The sequence below is a fragment of the Cavia porcellus genome, unplaced genomic scaffold, assembly GCF_034190915.1.
Source record: "Cavia porcellus strain 051 isolate PalLab524CR breed Dunkin Hartley unplaced genomic scaffold, mCavPor4.1 scaffold_21, whole genome shotgun sequence".
In the NCBI taxonomy this organism is placed as follows: Eukaryota; Metazoa; Chordata; class Mammalia; order Rodentia; family Caviidae; genus Cavia; species Cavia porcellus.
The window spans coordinates 10,615,414-10,634,304 of record NW_026947504.1 but is presented as its reverse complement, the minus strand read 5'-3'; the positions used below and the strand labels follow the sequence as shown (position 1 = coordinate 10,634,304).

Here is an 18,891-nt window from a genome sequence, read left to right as displayed (position 1 = left end):
TGGCATGCATTGATAGAAGTCTTTTTAGTAAAACTTTTAGCATTTTGCTGAGGCACATGTGCTGTAGGTTTGCTACCACTGTTATATATCTGAGAAAAATGTTTCCATTTATTCATAATTTTGTAAAACAAACCAAAAGAAATACACCTTTTTTGCATCGAGCATTCTACCTTTTTTATTTTCTCTTACAGGCAGAGAATGTCTCTACCCTGGATGTATGACCAATGTAGATATATGCTATATGTTTCCTCTGAGTTAAAAAGGCTTCAGGTATCTTATGAAGAGTATCTCTGTATGAAGACTTTACTCCTTCTCTCTTCAGGTTGGTGGAATAAAGTGTATTCCTGTGTTTTGCTAGTTAATTTTTTTAATGTAAAATTTTAGAAGGGCATATTAATTGATGCCAAGATTAATTAGACAAATGAGTACAGGAGAAATATGTGCATGGGCTGGTCAGGGAGTGCTGTTAATCAGAATTTGAGCATCTGCTTTCATCTTCTTTCCTTAAGTAAAATTGCTGACACAAGAAATAAAACAGCCACAATGATTGTTTCTCTGGTTGTTACTTGTTATTTAAGGAGTACTACTACATCAAATAATAAAATAAAGGTTTAGACATGTCATATTAGAGGACTATTAAAAATATACAAAGAATTCTTAAAACTCAACAGTAAGAAAACAACCCCATTTTAAAAACTGAACACAGACCTTAACAGGCATCTCACTGAAGAAGATAACTGATGGCAATTAAGTATATGAGATGCATCCCATATCACCAGGAAAAATGAAAATTAAAATACCACCACCAAATACTGGTAAGGATATGGAGCAACAGGAATTCCCATTCACTGTTAGTGGGAATCCAAATTTGGTGGTTCTTCACAACTAAAAACTCTCTTATTATATGATTTAGCAGCTGTACCCCTTGGTATTTATCCAGTGGAGATGAAAATGTATGTTCACAGAAAATATCCACATGGATGCTTATAACAGCTCTATTTTTGATACTTGGCAGAACTTGGAAACAACTAAGGTGTCCTTGTGAGTGAATCAGTTAAAAAAAACTGGTACATCCAAATGAGGAAGTTATTTAGCACTAAAAAGAAATGAGCTATAAAGTGATGAAAAAATACAGAAAACCCTTAAATACACATGACTAAATGAAAGAAACCAATCTGAAGAGCATATACACTTTATGATTCCCACTATCACATTCTATAAAAGGCAAACTATGGAGACAGTTATACTCAGTGGATTAGGAGGAAATGATATTTTTAGGGGAATAAGAATATTCTGTATGTTACTATAAAAATACTTCGTATATTACTGGGATGTTGGATATATGCCATATGTATTTGTTCAAACAAATATGAAGTGTAACACCAATAAACACTAAACTGTATTAACTAGGCAATAAGGAAATGTCAATATAGATTCATCAGTGGTAATAAATATACTTCTTATGGAAGGATATTGATAATGGGAAAGAGCAGCATATGAGAAATCTTTGTACCTCTGTCCAGTTTTCTTATGAATTTTTAAAAAATTCTCTTTAGGCCATTCTATGAAAAATTATGTATCAAGTTAATGTTTATTAAGCACCAAGTTAGTGGCTAAATATCTCAGTCTTCATTTCATTAGTAATTATGGATTCATTGTTGCTCATAACTTCGAGTGACTGCTCATGTACCATAATCATATCCAATGCACATACAGTGCAGAAGTACTGTGAAAGCATTAATAATCATATGATGTTTTATTGCAATAAGGAATATTAGTATTTCAGTCAAAGCAACAAATATTTCCTTAACCCAGCAGAAAATTACAGGTAAAGATCATTGCTAGAGACTTGATTAATGTCACCTGTAACATATATTGTTAAAGAAATAAACTTGCTGTTTCAGTTACATAAAGTTCTGATCAGATTGATGTCTAGACGCTAAACTTAATTTGTAAAAAGTAATGGTTTAGATTCACACATACCAGACTCACTAAGCTATATATATATTCTTATTATAGGATAAAAACTACATTGAACTAGTTATGTACTATAGTTTTTTAGTATAGAATCACAAAGATAGTAACACATATCTTACAGAATGAAGATAGAAACTTGGAAGTTTAGGTTCATCCTGAAGCTAGCTTGCTCTTGTAGAACTTGGTCAGGTTAGTAGTAATACTGAGTAAACTTAAAGACAAGTGTTAGAAATATAAGTAAAGAGCCGGCGATATAGCTCAGTGGCACAGCACCTACCTGGCAAGCACAAGGTCTTGAATTCAATGCTCTGTACCAAGAAAGAGAGGGAGAAAGAGAGAGAGAAACGGAGGGAGGAGAGAGAGAAAAAAGAAAGAGAGAGAGGAGGAAGTAAAAAAGTAAAGAAGTGGGGGGAGGGAGAGAAGGAGGGAGGAACAGAGAGAGAAAAGTGACATTGAAAAGGAACAGACGGATGTTAAAAGCTTATTATAGACATACCTGAAGAGGCTCTTGGACTGACGTATGTATCTACAATCATCCAGAATACATTTTTAAAAGTATATATATTTGTATGTATAAGCAAGAGTAAAAACTATAGTATAAAACCTGAAAATCAGAAACTTGTTGATGTATCAGAATTGTCACAGGGCAAACTGTCACCTCAAAATCTGGAGAAACACAAATTCAGAGAAGCGGCAAGATCAGTTTACTGGGAACACTGAGCCTCAAACTTAACAACTAGGCTCAAGACTATGTTAATTTGAATGGATTGCCAGAGGCTGAATAAAGACTCTCCCAGAAAAACCACGTTCCTCATTCTTTCGTAGGTTTTACCTTCAGAACCTTTCATTTTTCTGCTGGTAGAAGGGAAAGGATAAGCATTTGTATATACATGGCACGTGTTCTTCGGAACAAAGCTTTGCCCTCTAAGGGTTCTATTTTACCAGCGCCTTGTCTGACCCGGAAGAAAAGACAAATAAGAAATTTCAGCCTTTTCTGGCCTTCCGGTTTCCTGTAGGAGGGGAAAAAGACGAAGAAACATTTATGCATCTCTAGGGATTCGGGACCAGTAAAAATTAGCAAAGATTAACAGTTCACCTTCTTAATACTTTATCAGCATATCAGTAAAAAAAACAGTGGATTGCAACTGAGAGAGCAGTTGCAAAATACAAGCTATGTAAGAATTTTTTAGGAGAAATACAAAGACCACAGAGGGAAAACAGAAAGTAAAGCCTCTTCAATATAGCTACAGCTAATATTAAACATGCCCATCCCTTCTGATACATCTTTCAGTCAAAAACTGTAATACATGCTCAGAGGAAGAAACAAGTCAGTTTGAAGAAAGCAAGCATCAGATAGGAAACTTAATTCTATATTAAGGGCTATCATGGAAAACAGAATACATGCAAGAAAGGATGCATAGTATAATCAGAGGTGAAAATTCTAAAAATGCTAAGGAACTCTGTAAAGAAATGCTAGAGTTAAATGTAAGAGTCCTGCGAACAGGCTTTTCAGAAGACTGGACAGCTAAGAAAAGAAACTTCCCAAACTCAAATGCAGAGAGAAAGAATGAAGAAGAAACAGTAATCAGAACCTCTGGGACAGTTTTAAAGAGGTATAACATATAAGTATGGAAACCAGAGGAGAAAGGAAAAAATATTTGAAGTAGAAGCTGAACATTTTCCAAAATTAATCACCAGAGATATATCCTGGAAGCTGAAAGCACAAAAAACAGACTAGCAAGAAATCTTCATCTTGCATAACACAAAAGAGAAGAAAACAGCTTACATATTTTAGACTTCTCATCAGAAACCACGTAAAATATTTAAAATGTCGAAAGAGAAAAACCGCAAATCCAAAATAGTGTGTACAGAAAAGTTATCCTTCAGGAGTGAAGCCGAAATACAGGACTTTCTCAGACAAAAAATGGAGGAAATTTGTCACCAACCTTGAACTTGTTTTTGCATGACATTAAAAGACATTCTTTAGAGGAAAGGAAAATGATATGTCAGAAGCATTTCTATATAAAGACCATTAGAGATTGAATACATGAAGATAAAAAATTTCATTTTGCTTTTTAGTTGGTCTAATAAACTGTTCAGAGTAATAATGATGAATTGGATGATTAAAACATGGTAAGTGAAGTAAGTAACAACATTTGTAATACTATTTAGGAAATACCTATCTGCATTACTTAAGTAGTTGCATGGTGCTTTTTTGAAAAGAGATGTGTTGTACATTAGTGACCAATGTAAGCTGCAAATTAGAACAGCCAAAAACAAAGGAAGGAGTAATATACTGAAAGACAGTGTAATTATGAAATGCTCAGTAAAATCAGAAGGCAGGAAAAGAGAATACAGCAGAAAAACAAAGCAAAAAAGTATAACAAGAAGAAGATAGTTATATTATTTTTGATATTATTGTATATGAAGGTATATTCAAATATTTCAAAGAAAGAGAGACTATGGTAGCTACTGTTATTTCCGGTTGTATTGTGGTGAAACACTATATTGCTTAAATTGTTCTATTCTGACCTGTGCTGTTATGTCCTCTTTTATCTTAATCTTTTTTTAAAATAAAAAAAATAGTTATAAACCTGGTAGACATCAATCCAGTTATGCCAACAATTACTTTAAAATGATCTAAATACATGAATATTTTTAAAATGAAGGTAAAAATATTTTCCAACACAGACCATCACTAAAAAATATTAAAGAATAAACTTAGGGAAAGAAAAGTCACATCATCTTTAAAAGGAGAAATAAAGAATGACTAAAGTGGTAAATACATAGATAGATTTAAAATACATTCTATATAAAAAGTTATTACATCTTTAGTGCTTAAAAAATGGAACTAAAGTATGTAATAATTGCAGATAAACCCAAACTGAAGTTTCATAATAATGAATGCTTAAATTCCAAAGATAAAGTATGCAAATTAACAAGCTGTTGAGGCAATAAAGGGAAGGAGCGTCATGAAATACAGTCTAGTGAATGAAGATGGGGAGCGCAAATAGGGGCATAAACTAGTTCAAAAATACGTAATTTCTGTAGAGATGCACTAGGTAAAGCTTAACTGAAAGACTGGATTTTAAAGTAATTTAGTTTTAGGCTATTTACAAATATATCCATATAAAGATTCTAGTAGATAAAATAGAAGGGTATCCAGTATTATTCAGAGGATAAGTGATGGCAAATTTCTGTAAAGGGCAAGCTAATAGTCCTCAACAGTTCAACTCTGTCCTTACGCCATGAATACAGTACTGATAATATTTAAACCAAAAGTCTAAAAAAATGCCTAAAAACCACAATATAGTATCTCTGAGAAGTCCTGAAATTCAGAAATGTGCTGAACTGCTTCAACTGCCACTAATTTTTAAAGTGATACACCAGGGGCTGGAGATTTAGCTCAGCGGCATAAGTACCTGCCTTGCAAGCAGGCGGTCGTGAGTTCGATCCCCGGTACCGATAAAAATGAAAAAGACAAAAAAAAAAAAAAAAAGTGATACACCAAAAAAATTTGGTCCATTGTTCTAATCCAGACTCCATGAGCTATTTTTAAATATTTGTAAGCACATAAAGAAAGGTAGGTATTTGCTTCCTGTTTCTTTTTAGGCTAAAGTCATATCAACTCAGGATGCTAGCATATTTTATGTACTGCATCTTTATGATTATAATCTCAGTACTCAGGGATTCTGAAGTAGGAGAAACAGATGCAGTCCCAGCCTGGACAATTTAGCAAGATCCTGTCTCAAAAAGGCTAGGGATATATCTCAGTACAAAGACACTGGGTTCAAACTGTTATACAGGTTCAGTGCAATCCAACTGTTATATAGGTTCAGTGCAATCCCAATGAACATACCATCAACATACCTTATAGATCTAGAGAAATCACTCCTAAAATTCATCTAGAACCAGAAGAGACCTAGAATAGCAAAAGGCAAGGCAGGAGGCATCACAATCCCTGACTTGAAGTTATACTACAAAGCTACTGTAATAAATCAACATGGTACTGGAATCAAAACAGATCTGAAGATCAATGGAATAGATTAGAAGATACAGCCACAAGGACAAACACACTTATCTTTGATAAAGGGGCCAAACATGTTCACTGGAAGAACGACAGTCTCTTTAATAAATGATGCTGGAAAAACTGGCTCTCCATATGCCGAAAACTAAAACTAAACCCACGCCTATCACCATATGCTAAACTAAAATCTAAATGGATCAAAGATCTGAATATTAAAACAGAAACACTAAATCTGTTGGAAGACAAAGTATGTAAAAATCTTGAAGACATAGGGGTAGGTAGAGAATTCATGAACAGGAACCAAACTGCATGGGAAATACTTCCCAGAATCAGTAGCTGGGATCACATGTTATTTAAAAGTTCCTGCATGTCAAAAGAAATCTCCAGCATAGTGAAAAGAAAACCCACAAACTGGGAAAAAATCTTAGTGAACTGCACCTTAAAGGACTTCTGTCTAAAACATATAAAGAATTAAAAAAAAAAAAAATCAGACCCCTGAAATTAAAGGACCCAATCCAAAAATGGGCATCTGAGATGAATACATACTTCTCAGATGAAGAAATACAAATGGCAAATAAATACATGAAAAAATGTTCATCATCATTAGTCATTAGAGAAATGCAAATTAAAATGACACTGAGATTCCATCTCACTGCCAAAAGAATGGCCAGGATCAAGAAAACCACCAACAACAAATGCTGGAGAGGCTGTGGGGGAAAAGGAACTCTTCTGTGCTGTTGGTGGCAATGTAGACTGGTGCAACCACTGTGGAGGTCAGTCTGGAGATTCCTCAAAAGGCTGGGATTGGAAGTCCCATTCGACCTAGCAATTCCACTTCTAGGCATATTCCCTGAAGAACTGAAAACATCGTACCACAGTGATATATGTACACCCATGTTTATAGCAGCACAATTTGTAATAGCCAGATCTTGGAACCAACCTAAGTGTCCATCAACTGAGGAATGGATGAAAAAAGTTGTGGTATTTTTATACAGTGGAGTACTACTCAGCTCTAAAGAATGATCACATTGAGATATTTATAAATAAATGGGCGCAACTTGAGATCATACTCATAAATGAAATCACATGTATATATACCATATAGTCTCACTAGGGTAAGAAATGGTAAGAGTACATAAGAGTTTATGGTAATCATGATTCCCCCATTACATTGCTTTGAAGCCTTATAATGACTGCATTCATTAGTTGGAATGGTTTATCCTGGTTTGTTTGATTTTATTATCTGTGACGGTATGAACAGCTATTTTGAAGAAAACAGGTCATTATAATAGCCAGTGCTGATTTAATATCATCTTACTCTGAAGTCCTACCATGCTTTTGTTTATCTATTTCCATTCGTTCTATCATTCTCTTGAATGGTTTTTTACTATTTTGTTATCTTTGATACTATTGTATATGAAGTTATGCTCAACTATTTCAAAGAAAGAGACATTATGGTAGTTACTGTTAATATTGGGCTATCTTCTGGTGAAATACTATGTTGCTTACATTGTTCTGCTCTGATCTGCTTTGTTATATCCTGTTTCGTCTTAATCTCTTTAAAATAAAAAATAAAAAAAAGCGAAGACACTGGGTTCTATACCCACTATGGACAGTGTGTATGTAGGGAAGAGGGCACGCCAATCTCAAAATTTTAATGAACTTAGTGATACTATAGATATTGTAAAGTATAACTGCTAAAAATAACACTATTGAAGCCTCTCTCAAAACTAGAATTAAATTTGAGCACCAAATGACAGGCAAACTGAATAATCACTGTATTAATTCCTTGGTCTTTAAAACAACATTGAATAATTGGAGGAAAGTGTCATTACCAGTTCTGTTTTATCACTTTAAAACCAAATGATTCACTGAACAGTAACACCTTCTATTATCCTGCATTCTTTCTTGGCTGCAGTCTCACAACCCTTTGAAAATGCATGTATTTTAGGAGGCATTAAGACTAAACTGTGAAGTATGGTTTTAACTACCATACTTGATGTATGAAAAATGACAACAAGGAAATTCTTCAATTGACTCCATCTTAACCTTTTAGTTCCCAAAGAAGGTTTGAAGAGCCAAGAGCTATTTGATGAAATCAGAATGACCTACATCAAAGAGCTAGGAAAAGCCATTGTCAAAAGGGAAGGAAACTCCAGCCAGAACTGGCAAAGGTTTTATCAACTGACAAAACTTTTGGACTCATTGCATGAAGTAAGTGTCAAACATAAAGCTGGATATGTAAGAATTTTGTGATGTATAAGTATGTTTTTATTAGTGTATATAATTATATAGAAATAATCTCCTTTGCCCCCTACACTTAGTCTCCAGTTTGTGAACTTTTAAGTTTTGCATGTATTTTTCCTAAGGTCAATTACAAAATATTACTTCATCTATTCGTATACATAAAAAACAATATGGTTTAATACACAAAATTTTTAAAAGGTACAATTCCTTATTTTTATATGGTCTATTGGGTTAAAATCACTTAGTCTTCATATATTCTAGGCTGAAATTCAGCATAAAGTACTTGTTTTACATTTAACTGTTGGGCTGGGGATTTAGCTCAGTAGCATAAGTACCTGCCTGGCAAGCACCAAGTCATGAGTTTGATCGCTGATGCCACCAAATAAATAAATAAATAAATAAATTTAACTGTTTACAGAATTGTACGAAACTGTCTTTTGTACTTAAGAGCTTATTTTTTTTGGCTACATTTTTTCACCTGCAGAATTCAAGTAAATACTTACATATTTAGTATGACATGTTCATCCTAACCAATTTTGATACCTAATTACACTATATCTTTTCTTGCAGATAGTTGGAAACCTCCTTAACATTTGCTTCAAAACATTTTTGGATAAGACCATGAATATTGAATTCCCTGAGATGTTAGCTGAAATCATCACCAATCAACTACCAAAATATTCAAATGGAGACATCAAAAAACTACTATTTCATCAAAAATGACTGCCTTACTAAGAAAGATTGCCTTAAAGAAAGTTGAATTTATAGCTTTTATTGTACAAACTATCAATTTGTCTTGTAGAAGTTTCGTTGTTTTTTTTTTCTTTTATGTTTTCGTCTGTTTTGTTGTTGTTAAGTACGCACTACATGTGGTTTATAGAGGGCCAAGACTTGGCAACAGAAGCAGTTGAGTCATCACTTCAAAGTGATGGGTTAGTATACTGAAATTTATTATTTGGTAAACCCTAGAAATTAGAAAGAATATGGGAGTAATCTCCACGGTCAGAGAAGGATGGCACCTGAACCACCAGTGCCCACAGTCTGTGTGATGAACTTTCTGCTCATACTTTTCAGCTGGCTGGACAAAACTTTCTAGACTTTTTGTTGGTGTATTTTCCCATGTATAGGTAGAATAGCATTTTTGATTGATGCATGGAAACCTGAAAAAAGTTTACAAGTGTATATCAGAAAAGGGAAGTTGTGCCTTTTATAGCTATTTCTGTCTGGTTTTAACAATTTCCTTTATATTCAGTGAACTACGCTTGCTCATTTTTTCTTACATAATTTTTGTATTCAAGTTATTGTACAGCTGTTTAAGATGGGCAGCTAGTTCATAGCTTTCCTTAACAAACTCTAAACATTAATCTGCGTGAAAATGGGTTGGTGCTTCTAACCTGATGGCACTTAGCTACCAGAAGACCACAAAATTGACTCAGATCTCCAGTATTCTCATCAAAAAACAGCTCATATTTTGTATATATCTGCTTCAGTGGAGAATTACATAGATTGTGCAAATTAACCATTCTAACAGATCTAGAGCACCTAATCCAGTGACCTGCTGGGTAAATTGTGGATAATGGCTACAGAAAACAGATTTTCAAAAATAACGATCCGTTTTACTCAGTGCCCCCTATTCTCTGCAATAGTTAGATGGCAAGAAAGTCGGTAAGCTAAATGTCTTTTGGGACATTCTGAAGTAATGTATGTAACTTCTTGAAAGTTATGGTTCTAGATAACCAGCTGTTACACAGCTGAAAGATTTTTCAACCTGACCAAGTAATTCCTCTCACCAAACTTTACCCAAAAACTAAATTTCTGATATGGCAAATGTGGCTAGACACCCATTTTCACATTCCCATCTGTCACCAATTGGTCTTGTCTTTCCTAGTGGTACAGGAAAGCTCAGCTACTGATCTTTGTGACTTAGAACTGAATGTCAGACATCTATATTTGTAGACCTACATATCCCTACGTGTGCCATAGAATTTAACACAAGGCCTGTGAATTTCTTCACTGTTGAGATTTTAAAACAAGCTGTAGTAGCCCTTTCTGTGCGCATCTTACAAACTTTCTGTAAACTCAAAACTTAACATATTTACTAAGCCACAGAAATTTAATTTCTATTCAAGGTGGTCAAATTATTTGTGTAACAAAACTGAAAATCTAATATTAAAATATGAAACTTCTAATGTATTTTTATATTTAGTTATAGTTTCAGATATATATCATATTGGTATTCACTAATCTGGGAAGGGAAGGGCTACTGCAGCTTTACATGCAATTTATTAAAATGACTGTAAAATAGCTTGTATAGTGTAAAGTAAGAATGATTTTTAGATGAGATTGTTTTATCACGACATGTTATATATTTTTTTGTAGGGGTCAAAGAAATGTTAATGGATAATCTAAAGGATTCATAATGTGTACAAATCTTCATACAGGAAACAGTGGTTTCAGAAACAAGTAGGTTTGCTCTAGAGCAGTGATGGCGAACTTTTTAGAACTTTTACAAACAGCCTGTGGCGTCTTGCGTGCCATAGGTTGGCCACCACTACTCTAGGGGAAGATGAAAACTGGCCCTGTGTGCAGTGAAGGTTGCTGAGGCTCTGAACCAATCAAATCACAGCGGAATTACTTCTTTGCCTCCCCTTCTGACTACCCTTCTCATTCCAAGAGTGAGTCTGTTAGCACAGGTTTAGTTTACTAAATCTCCCCTTCCATTTAAAATATGTAAACAAGACCGAAAGGTGGTGCTTACCTATTTATGGGCATCACCTAATAGCGGGGTTACTTTCACATACAGCCTGTCCAACAGGCTCAAGAAGTTTGGCAATAATATGCATAGAGGTACCAGCAGTATGTAAATAGTGCAGAATCTCATAGGATGCCAGTAATACACTAATTCCTTTCTATCCTACAACAAGGGTTCATTTCCAAGTAAAATGACATGTGTATGTTTCCTTTGAATGCTTTGTGAATGTTGTTATTTTCAGTATTCTGGAAAAATTATTTAATAAAACTGTAATCATTTGCTTTTTGAATGCTCTCTAAAAGGGAATGTTCCTTTTGTAATGGTTTAAATTTTCTCAAAGTACTTTAAGATGGATTGTAACCCAGCTGGTTGTAAATTTATGGTGCCTAAGATACCACTTGAATACTAGCAATGACAGTGTTAAACTTCAAAAAAGAGCTTCTCAAAGTCGATTGTTCATTTATATAATGTTATATGGTTAAAACCAGAAAGCACGTCACACTTTAATCTTTAGTCCCAACAACCTAGACTTTCAAAAACAAAAAGTTGTCAGTAAGCCAACTGTCAGTCATAAAACAATTAAGAGGCTTTTCATTAAATGAAGTGAGCATCTATGTGCCTTTAACATATGTGAGAAAGTTACCTAATTATGTTTGAGTATAATTAGGGATTTAAGTGAAAAAGTGTGAAAGCAGCTTCATTTTCTAGGTATGTGGTTTCTTGCCATCCCACTCTATAATAGTAACGTCGGTGACAGCTGGTGACAAGCCTAGGGTGATTCACAACAAATCCAAGTATTTTTAAATTACTGGTAGTAAAAAGTGACCATCTCAGTGTTTTTTGGCATTGCTGTGGGATACTGTACAAGCAGAACTGAAGGGCAAAGGACTTGACATCTCTTTGGTATACCCAGGTGTGCAGAACTATCAGAGAGAACCTCAGGAGCACCTTCTTTCTCTTTGAGGGAAAGACTTGGGCACCTCAAAAGGAAAATTACCATGATGCCTGGCTGAAGAGCTGCATAATAAGCACAGGATGAACTCTGGGCAAGCACACGAGGGAAACCCAACTTGACTTCAGAATTTGGGCGGTGGACAGACGAGGAGATGAACAAATTCACTTTTATTTGTCCTATCATTAGTTCCCTTTTAAGTATTCAAAAAGTACTTCACCATGAAATGAACAACAATATATACTTTGATCTCTCAAAATGCAGTAATCATGGTAGCCTTTAGTGAGATTCGGATCTTGGTTGGTCACCGCAATGACAGCAGCTGTAGATGAATGTGTTTTTATGTGCTTGGTTTCAGTGTTCAAAGGGAAAAATAAAAGTGTACAGTGAGCACTTTAAACCACTTTGGGTGAAAGTTTTACCATATTCCAGACTATTTTCAATCAACCTGGTCCACCAAGGATTAGTGACCAGGTTTTCAGGAAAGGATTATTAGTTTCTCTCTAGAAAATGTCTGAAAGATTTTTATTTTCTGATAAAAAAAAAAGGCTGTTTGAAAATACCCTCCTGAAATAACTTGCTTAACTACATATAGATTCAAGTGTGTCAATATTCTATTTTGTATATTAAACAAATGCTATATAATGGAGACAAATCTATATTATACTGTGTATGGCATTATTAAAAAGCTTTTTCATTATTTTTTATCACAGTAATTTTAAAATGTGTAAAAATTAAAACCAGTGACTCCTGTTTAAAAATAAAAGTTGTAGTTTTTTATTCATGCTGAATAATAATCTGTAGTTTAAAAATGTCTTTTTACCTATGCAGTGAAATGTCAAACTGTAAAGTGTGGAAATGTTTAACTTCTATTTTTCATTTAAATTTGCTGTCTGGTATTATCAAACCACATATTTGTACTGAACTGGCCATAAATGTTAGTTAGCCATTTACAGCAATGCCAAATATAAAGAAACATCATAATAAAACTCTGCTTTTTCATTATGTGACTCTCAACATGGCTTTGTAAAACTTTTGCAATTCTAACTTTCTGACATTGTTTTCTTTCTACTCAAGGTATAGTTACACTTTAGGAAACTTAAAATGATAAAGTGAACCTTTACATGTTAGTATAGCAGCATATGCATACTAATATGACATAAATTCAAAACAAGCTTTATTTACACTGGTGTCAAATATCCAAAAATCACCCCACCCTCGTGTCCACTGGCTACATACTTACTACAAGGGGTACTGAGAGAAGAAAAAGAAGACTCCTGAGGCTTCTGCAGATACAGCTCTTATCATAAAAGATGACATGTAAACAGATGTTTTCTAGTTAAAATTCTTAGCGTATTTTAAGCTCCAGTCTTTCTCTAAGAAAAGGGAATAAAGCACACCATAGCAGTGTTACACAAGACAGAAAATAAAGGCAAAGAGGAAAAGCAGTAAACAAGCTATTCTATATAATCTGCTCGTACAAATCTTCTAGAACACTGTTTAAGCCGTGTCTACAAATTAGATGACCTAACAAATAATCGTATCAATTTCTTTCCACTAAGGACTGCTATCCCTAAGAGGAGAAGAATACCACATTTGCCTTAACCATCACATAGGGCAAGTATCTGATAATACATGATAAATATTTGAAGATATGAGATTAATAAGAAAAAGCTCATTGCTTCCCTCAACTACTTAAAGAGTATGAGATTAGAAACTGGTGTAACCTTTCTTCTCAGTGTTTTTAGTGTAATGCAGAGACAGCACATAAGGCCTCTTTACATACATTCATTATTATTGGACTGGTAACTTGCAAGTATTAACCTCATGTTTTTATAGAACACCATCACACACATTGTATCAGTCTATCTTCACCCAGTGAATAAATGAATACAAGTGATGAGGAAGATGCTAATTTTATAGAAAAAGATACAAACTCAGAATTTGAGCAACTGATTTATAGCTGCTCCCTTTACATACGTTTGAATGGAAAGTTTCCGTAATGAAACCATTTAGCTACAAGGTACCACCAGATAGCATCTTCTTTCATCAAGGAACCACTCAGGGAACTAGTTATCATTGTTCTAATTAATGATCTACTGAGCACTTTATGTGCCATGCACATTTCCATACAGTCATTTAACTTTAGCAATCCTATAAAGTGCTACTATTCCAGCATATAATACGTGATATTTTAACTAATGTAACCTCAACATAAACAGACCAAAGAAGAAAAATGAGCTGGGCCTGGTGGCACACACCTGTAATCCCAGCACTCAGGAGGCTGAGGCAAGAGAATCACTGTGAATTCAAAGCCAGCCTAGGCAGCAAAGTGAGTTCAAGGCCAGCCTAAACTGCATAGTAAAACCTTGTCTCAGACTGAAATAAGTAAGTAAATAGATAGATGTAGAGAAAGCACTGGAAAAATAGCTAATACTCTTCTATGATAAGACTTTCAGTAAATGAGAGAGGGAAGTTCTGATTGGTAAAGGATTACTTACAAAAAGAACCTATAATTAACACGTGCTTAATGGTAAGAAACTAGCTTTTGCACTAAGATCAGGAACAAGGGTATCCCCTCGGCATTGTTTCAGTATTACACTGAAATTTAAGCAAATAGAATTTTTAAGAGGAAATAAAAGATACTGACTGGAAAGAAGAAACAAAACTTTTCACAGATGGCATGTGTGCTTTTATGTAGAAACCAAAAATGAGTAAGTGGAAATTCAACTGAAAATATTTTTATTAGCAGCCCCCAAAATAATATATTCCATATTCATGGATAGGGAGTCTCATTATCAAAGTATCAGTTCTTCCCATCTTGATCTACAGATTCAGTAAGTAAATAAATAGATGTAGAGAATTCCAGTCAAAACCTCAGACAGTTATTTTGTGAATACTGGCAAGGCAATTCTAGTTTTAAGTGAAGAGAGAAAGCCCTCCCCCCATATACACCATAATATAGAAAGAGAAGAGCAAAGTTGTAAAACTGGCACTGCTTGATTTCAAGACTTAACATAATAATGGTATAGTAATCAATGATGTGCAAAAATTTAAAAAGGCACGTTATCAATGGAACAGAATAGAGAGGACAGAAATTGACTCATATAGATATAGTCAATTTATCTGTTACAAAAGAACAAAGGCAATATAATGAAGCAAAGACTTTTCAGCAAATGATGATGGAACACTTGGCTATTACATGCAAAGGTTGAACCCAGACAAAAACATTAAGCCCTTAACAAAATCAACTCATAGTAGGTCATAGACCTAAATATAAAATGTAATGGTACCAAACTCTTAGAAGACATAAAATGTTATACATGGTACAATATCAAAAATATGATGCATGAAAGAATTAATACAACAGGCTATATTAAAATTTAAAATTCCTGCTACGCAAAAGACAGTGTCAAAGAATGAAAAGACAAGCCATGGACTGGGAGAAAATATCTGCAAGAGACATTCCTGATAAAGAACTATCATCCAGAACTCAAGGAACTCTTAAAATTCAACAAGAAAGTAAGGCAACCTGATTTAAAAGTGAATCAAAGACCTTAATAAGCACCTCATTAAAGAAGATACTGAGATGATAAGCATATAAGAAGATACTGCCAGGACAATGAAAATTAAAATAATGAAATACCACTACATATCTGTTAGATTGAGCAAATTCAGAACAATACCACCACAAATTCTGGCAAGGAGAACAATGATAACAACAGAAACTTACATTCACTGCTTGTGGGAATGTAAAATGCTGTGATAATTTTGGAAGACTAGTGATTTCTCACAGAACTAACCACACTCTTCGCATGCTGGTGCACACGTAATCTCAGCACTCAGTAGGCTGAAACAATAGGATTTCTACAAGTTTGAAGTCACCCTGGGCTACAAAATATAATGAGTTCAAGACCTTAACTCGAAAATAAAAACACAAAAAGTTAAACACACTTACCATATAACAGTTGTACCCAATGGTATTTATCCAAGGAGCTGAAAACTTAAGTCCACACAAAAACATCCAAAAGGATGTTTACAGCAGCTTTATTGGTGAGTGTCAAACCATGGAAGCAACTAAGATGTCCTTGTAGGTGAATAGAGAAACGAACTGGTACATTCAGATAAGGGAATTAATCAGCATTGAAAAATAAATAAGCTATCAAGATATGGGAAAACACAGAGGAACTTTGAATATACACTACCAAATGAGAAAAGTGAACCTGGAGAGGCCACATACTTTGATTTCCAATATACAGTACTCGCACATTCTGTAAGAGGCAAAATCATGGAGACAATTAAAACATCAATGATTACCAGGGGCTAGGAGCAAAAAAGAAAAGAATACACACACACATAAAAGAATTTTAGAGCAGTGAAAATATTTTATACTATATAGTTGCATAGTATATAGTATATATACTATATAGACAATACTACATATTATACTATTTGGTTCATACTATATAGTTGGATACATATTATTACACATTTGTCCAAACCCACAGAAAGTATATCAAGTGAACTCTAAGGTAACCTATGGGTTGTGGATAACAGTCATGTGTCAACATAGGTTCACCAGCTGTGACAAATTTCTTGTCTGAGATGTAGGGAGAGGGGTAATGCTCAGGAGCTGCACATGAGTGAAGGCAGGCAGTATATAAGAATTTTGTATACTTTTTCAATTTTGTGTGAACCTAAAGCCCAAAAGTCTTCTTTAAAAAAGTAACTCAGGGGCTGGGGATTTAGCTCAGTGGCATAAGCGCCTGCCTTGCAAGCAGGCAGTCATGAGTTCGATCCCCGGTACCAATAAAAAGGAAAAAGACAAAAAAAAAAAAAAAAAAGCTCACTCAGTGGAGAAAGAATAACTTTTTCAACAACTGTGTTGGAATAACTGCCCAAAGACATTTTTTAAAAATGAACTTGGCTCTGAATCTCACCTCATGAATAAAAATTAACTCAAAAGGGATCACAGACATTAATATAAAACCTAAAAACTATTAAATATGTGGAATAAAACTCAAGGGGAAATCATGAGCCTGGTCTAGGCAGATTTGTTACACATGACAACTAAAGCAAAATGCGTAAGAAAAATTGAGAGACTAAACTTCATTCAAATTTAATGTGTCTGGATTTGAAAGAAAAAAAAACATAGCAAGAAGGGAACGAGTCCTTCTCCACTCCCAGGAAATCCTGGTCAGGGAAGAGGCAGTTGGGGGAACCAGAGACTGAAAGTCCCCAGACCTGTTCACCTCTCGCTAACTGTGATTCCGCATTCTGGCCATGGCTGCCAGCAAACTCCAAGCATTTTGTCTCCCCTCAGCATGGAACAGCAGAGGTACTGATGATGTGATTTTCTGGATTTTCTTATTGTATGTCAACATCCAGTTTTTCTTTAACACCACTATTGTTGCTACTTAGGTGGTACTGCCAACACCTAAGGAGAAAAACTAAACCCAGGTTCACAGCTGTAGGGAGAAACAATAGACCAGGACAGCAGCTACAGTCCCAAGAAAAGCCCACCGCATTTTGTTTGTTTATTTTGAAAATCCCACTACTTTTATAAAGTCCAAAAATAGCACGGAATTTTACTTAGAAGGTAAAATTCTAAGCCTGTACAGCAGGCTAGATTTAGAGAAGAAATTCAGTGCAAAGTCTATCATATTTGAAGGGGTTCAATCAAGAGCCATTAGGGGAAGCGGTTGTTTTAGACTGTCACAAAACTACTACAAAACAACTTTACTTCAGGCTTTCCAGCTTTGCCACAGTGCCTGGGAGATGACCACAAGCGCAGCTGTGGAGAGGGTGTTGGCTAGACACAGAATCCCTGAAAATTTAACCTCAGGCTGGCAAACGTACAGAGCCACACCCACCATGGTGAGAAGCCGGGTTCCAGCATATGTGGCTTTTAGAGGCGTGTGGATCTGAAAGTGCGGCATTAAACCTGGAGTTCTGTTTGATCGCTGCCCAGTTACCTCTGTCCAGCACAGAGGCCACGGGTCTGCCTGCTCCCTGCATTGCAATGTGAGCAGATGATACACATCAGGTTGAACTCAGGCTACGATCTGGTCTGCACTGACACAAAGGGACAGAAAGGAGGGGAAGGGCACCCGACAAACCTCTAATGCATAAATCTAGGGGTAGAAATCTGACTTGCTGCATTCCAAGTCTGTGCATCCTGGAAAGAAACTACGCATTCAAATAGAGAGGAATTTCTCTTCTATGTATTTTTTCATTGATTTTTGGAGGCTAGAGGTTTTTCTCTTTTTAGTTTTTTCTTTTCATTTTTATCCTTACTTTGCTATTTTCTTGTCTGATTTGCTCATTTCTGCTACACTGCTCTAACTGTATCAATTCCCATTTATTCCTATATTAGCATCTTCTATCTAGCTTGTCTATTCTCCTTCACATTTTCCGTTGTTTAATTTTTCACACTTTACTACTTTCTTTCTCCCCTACTCCATCTCTCTATCTTTAAAATGGTAACCATCAACCTTTATTAATCTTTAGATAGCAAGACAGATAACTATACTACTAAGGTTTTGATAGTCCATCAAACAGAATAGTTTGTGCTGTCATTGATTGTCTGTTCATTTTTTATGCTTTGATTTTATAACTTGAACTATTTCTAAGATAACAGTATGCAATATATCAACTAGTGATGATTTAATTTTTTTTGAAATTCTGTGTCATTTCTAAAAAAATTTTTTAGATAGTTAACGCTGTTCAATTTCTGACTAATTCTTCTCTATTGTTACTGGATGTATAGTTGCATTGAGTACATATTTATTGCATGTCAATATTTGGCTTGTCTTAGGTGTTTATCATTAGAGATGTCTTTTCTATGGTTAAGGTTGGTAGGTACATTACTGTTCTTATTGTATGTCAATATCCAGTTTTTCTTTAAAACTACTATTGTTGCTGACTTAGTTGGTA

The 18,891-nt window shown here is 34.8% G+C and overlaps 1 protein-coding gene across 7 annotated transcripts in view; it reads left to right on the top strand.

Moving 5' to 3' along the window:
- Positions 1 to 12,960, top strand: part of Nr3c1 (nuclear receptor subfamily 3 group C member 1) — a 94,803-nt gene extending 81,843 nt beyond the window's left edge. For 6 of the 7 annotated variants that reach the window (XM_013140806.3, XM_063232142.1, XM_013140808.3 and 3 more), the window contains exons 7-9: positions 192 to 322; positions 8,061 to 8,218; positions 8,822 to 12,960. In XM_013140806.3, the coding sequence (XP_012996260.1) occupies positions 192 to 322; positions 8,061 to 8,218; positions 8,822 to 8,974 (442 nt within the window). In that variant the 3' untranslated portion in view covers positions 8,975 to 12,960. 7 annotated transcript variants of the gene reach the window in all.
- Positions 12,961 to 18,891: the final 5,931 nt, after the last annotated feature.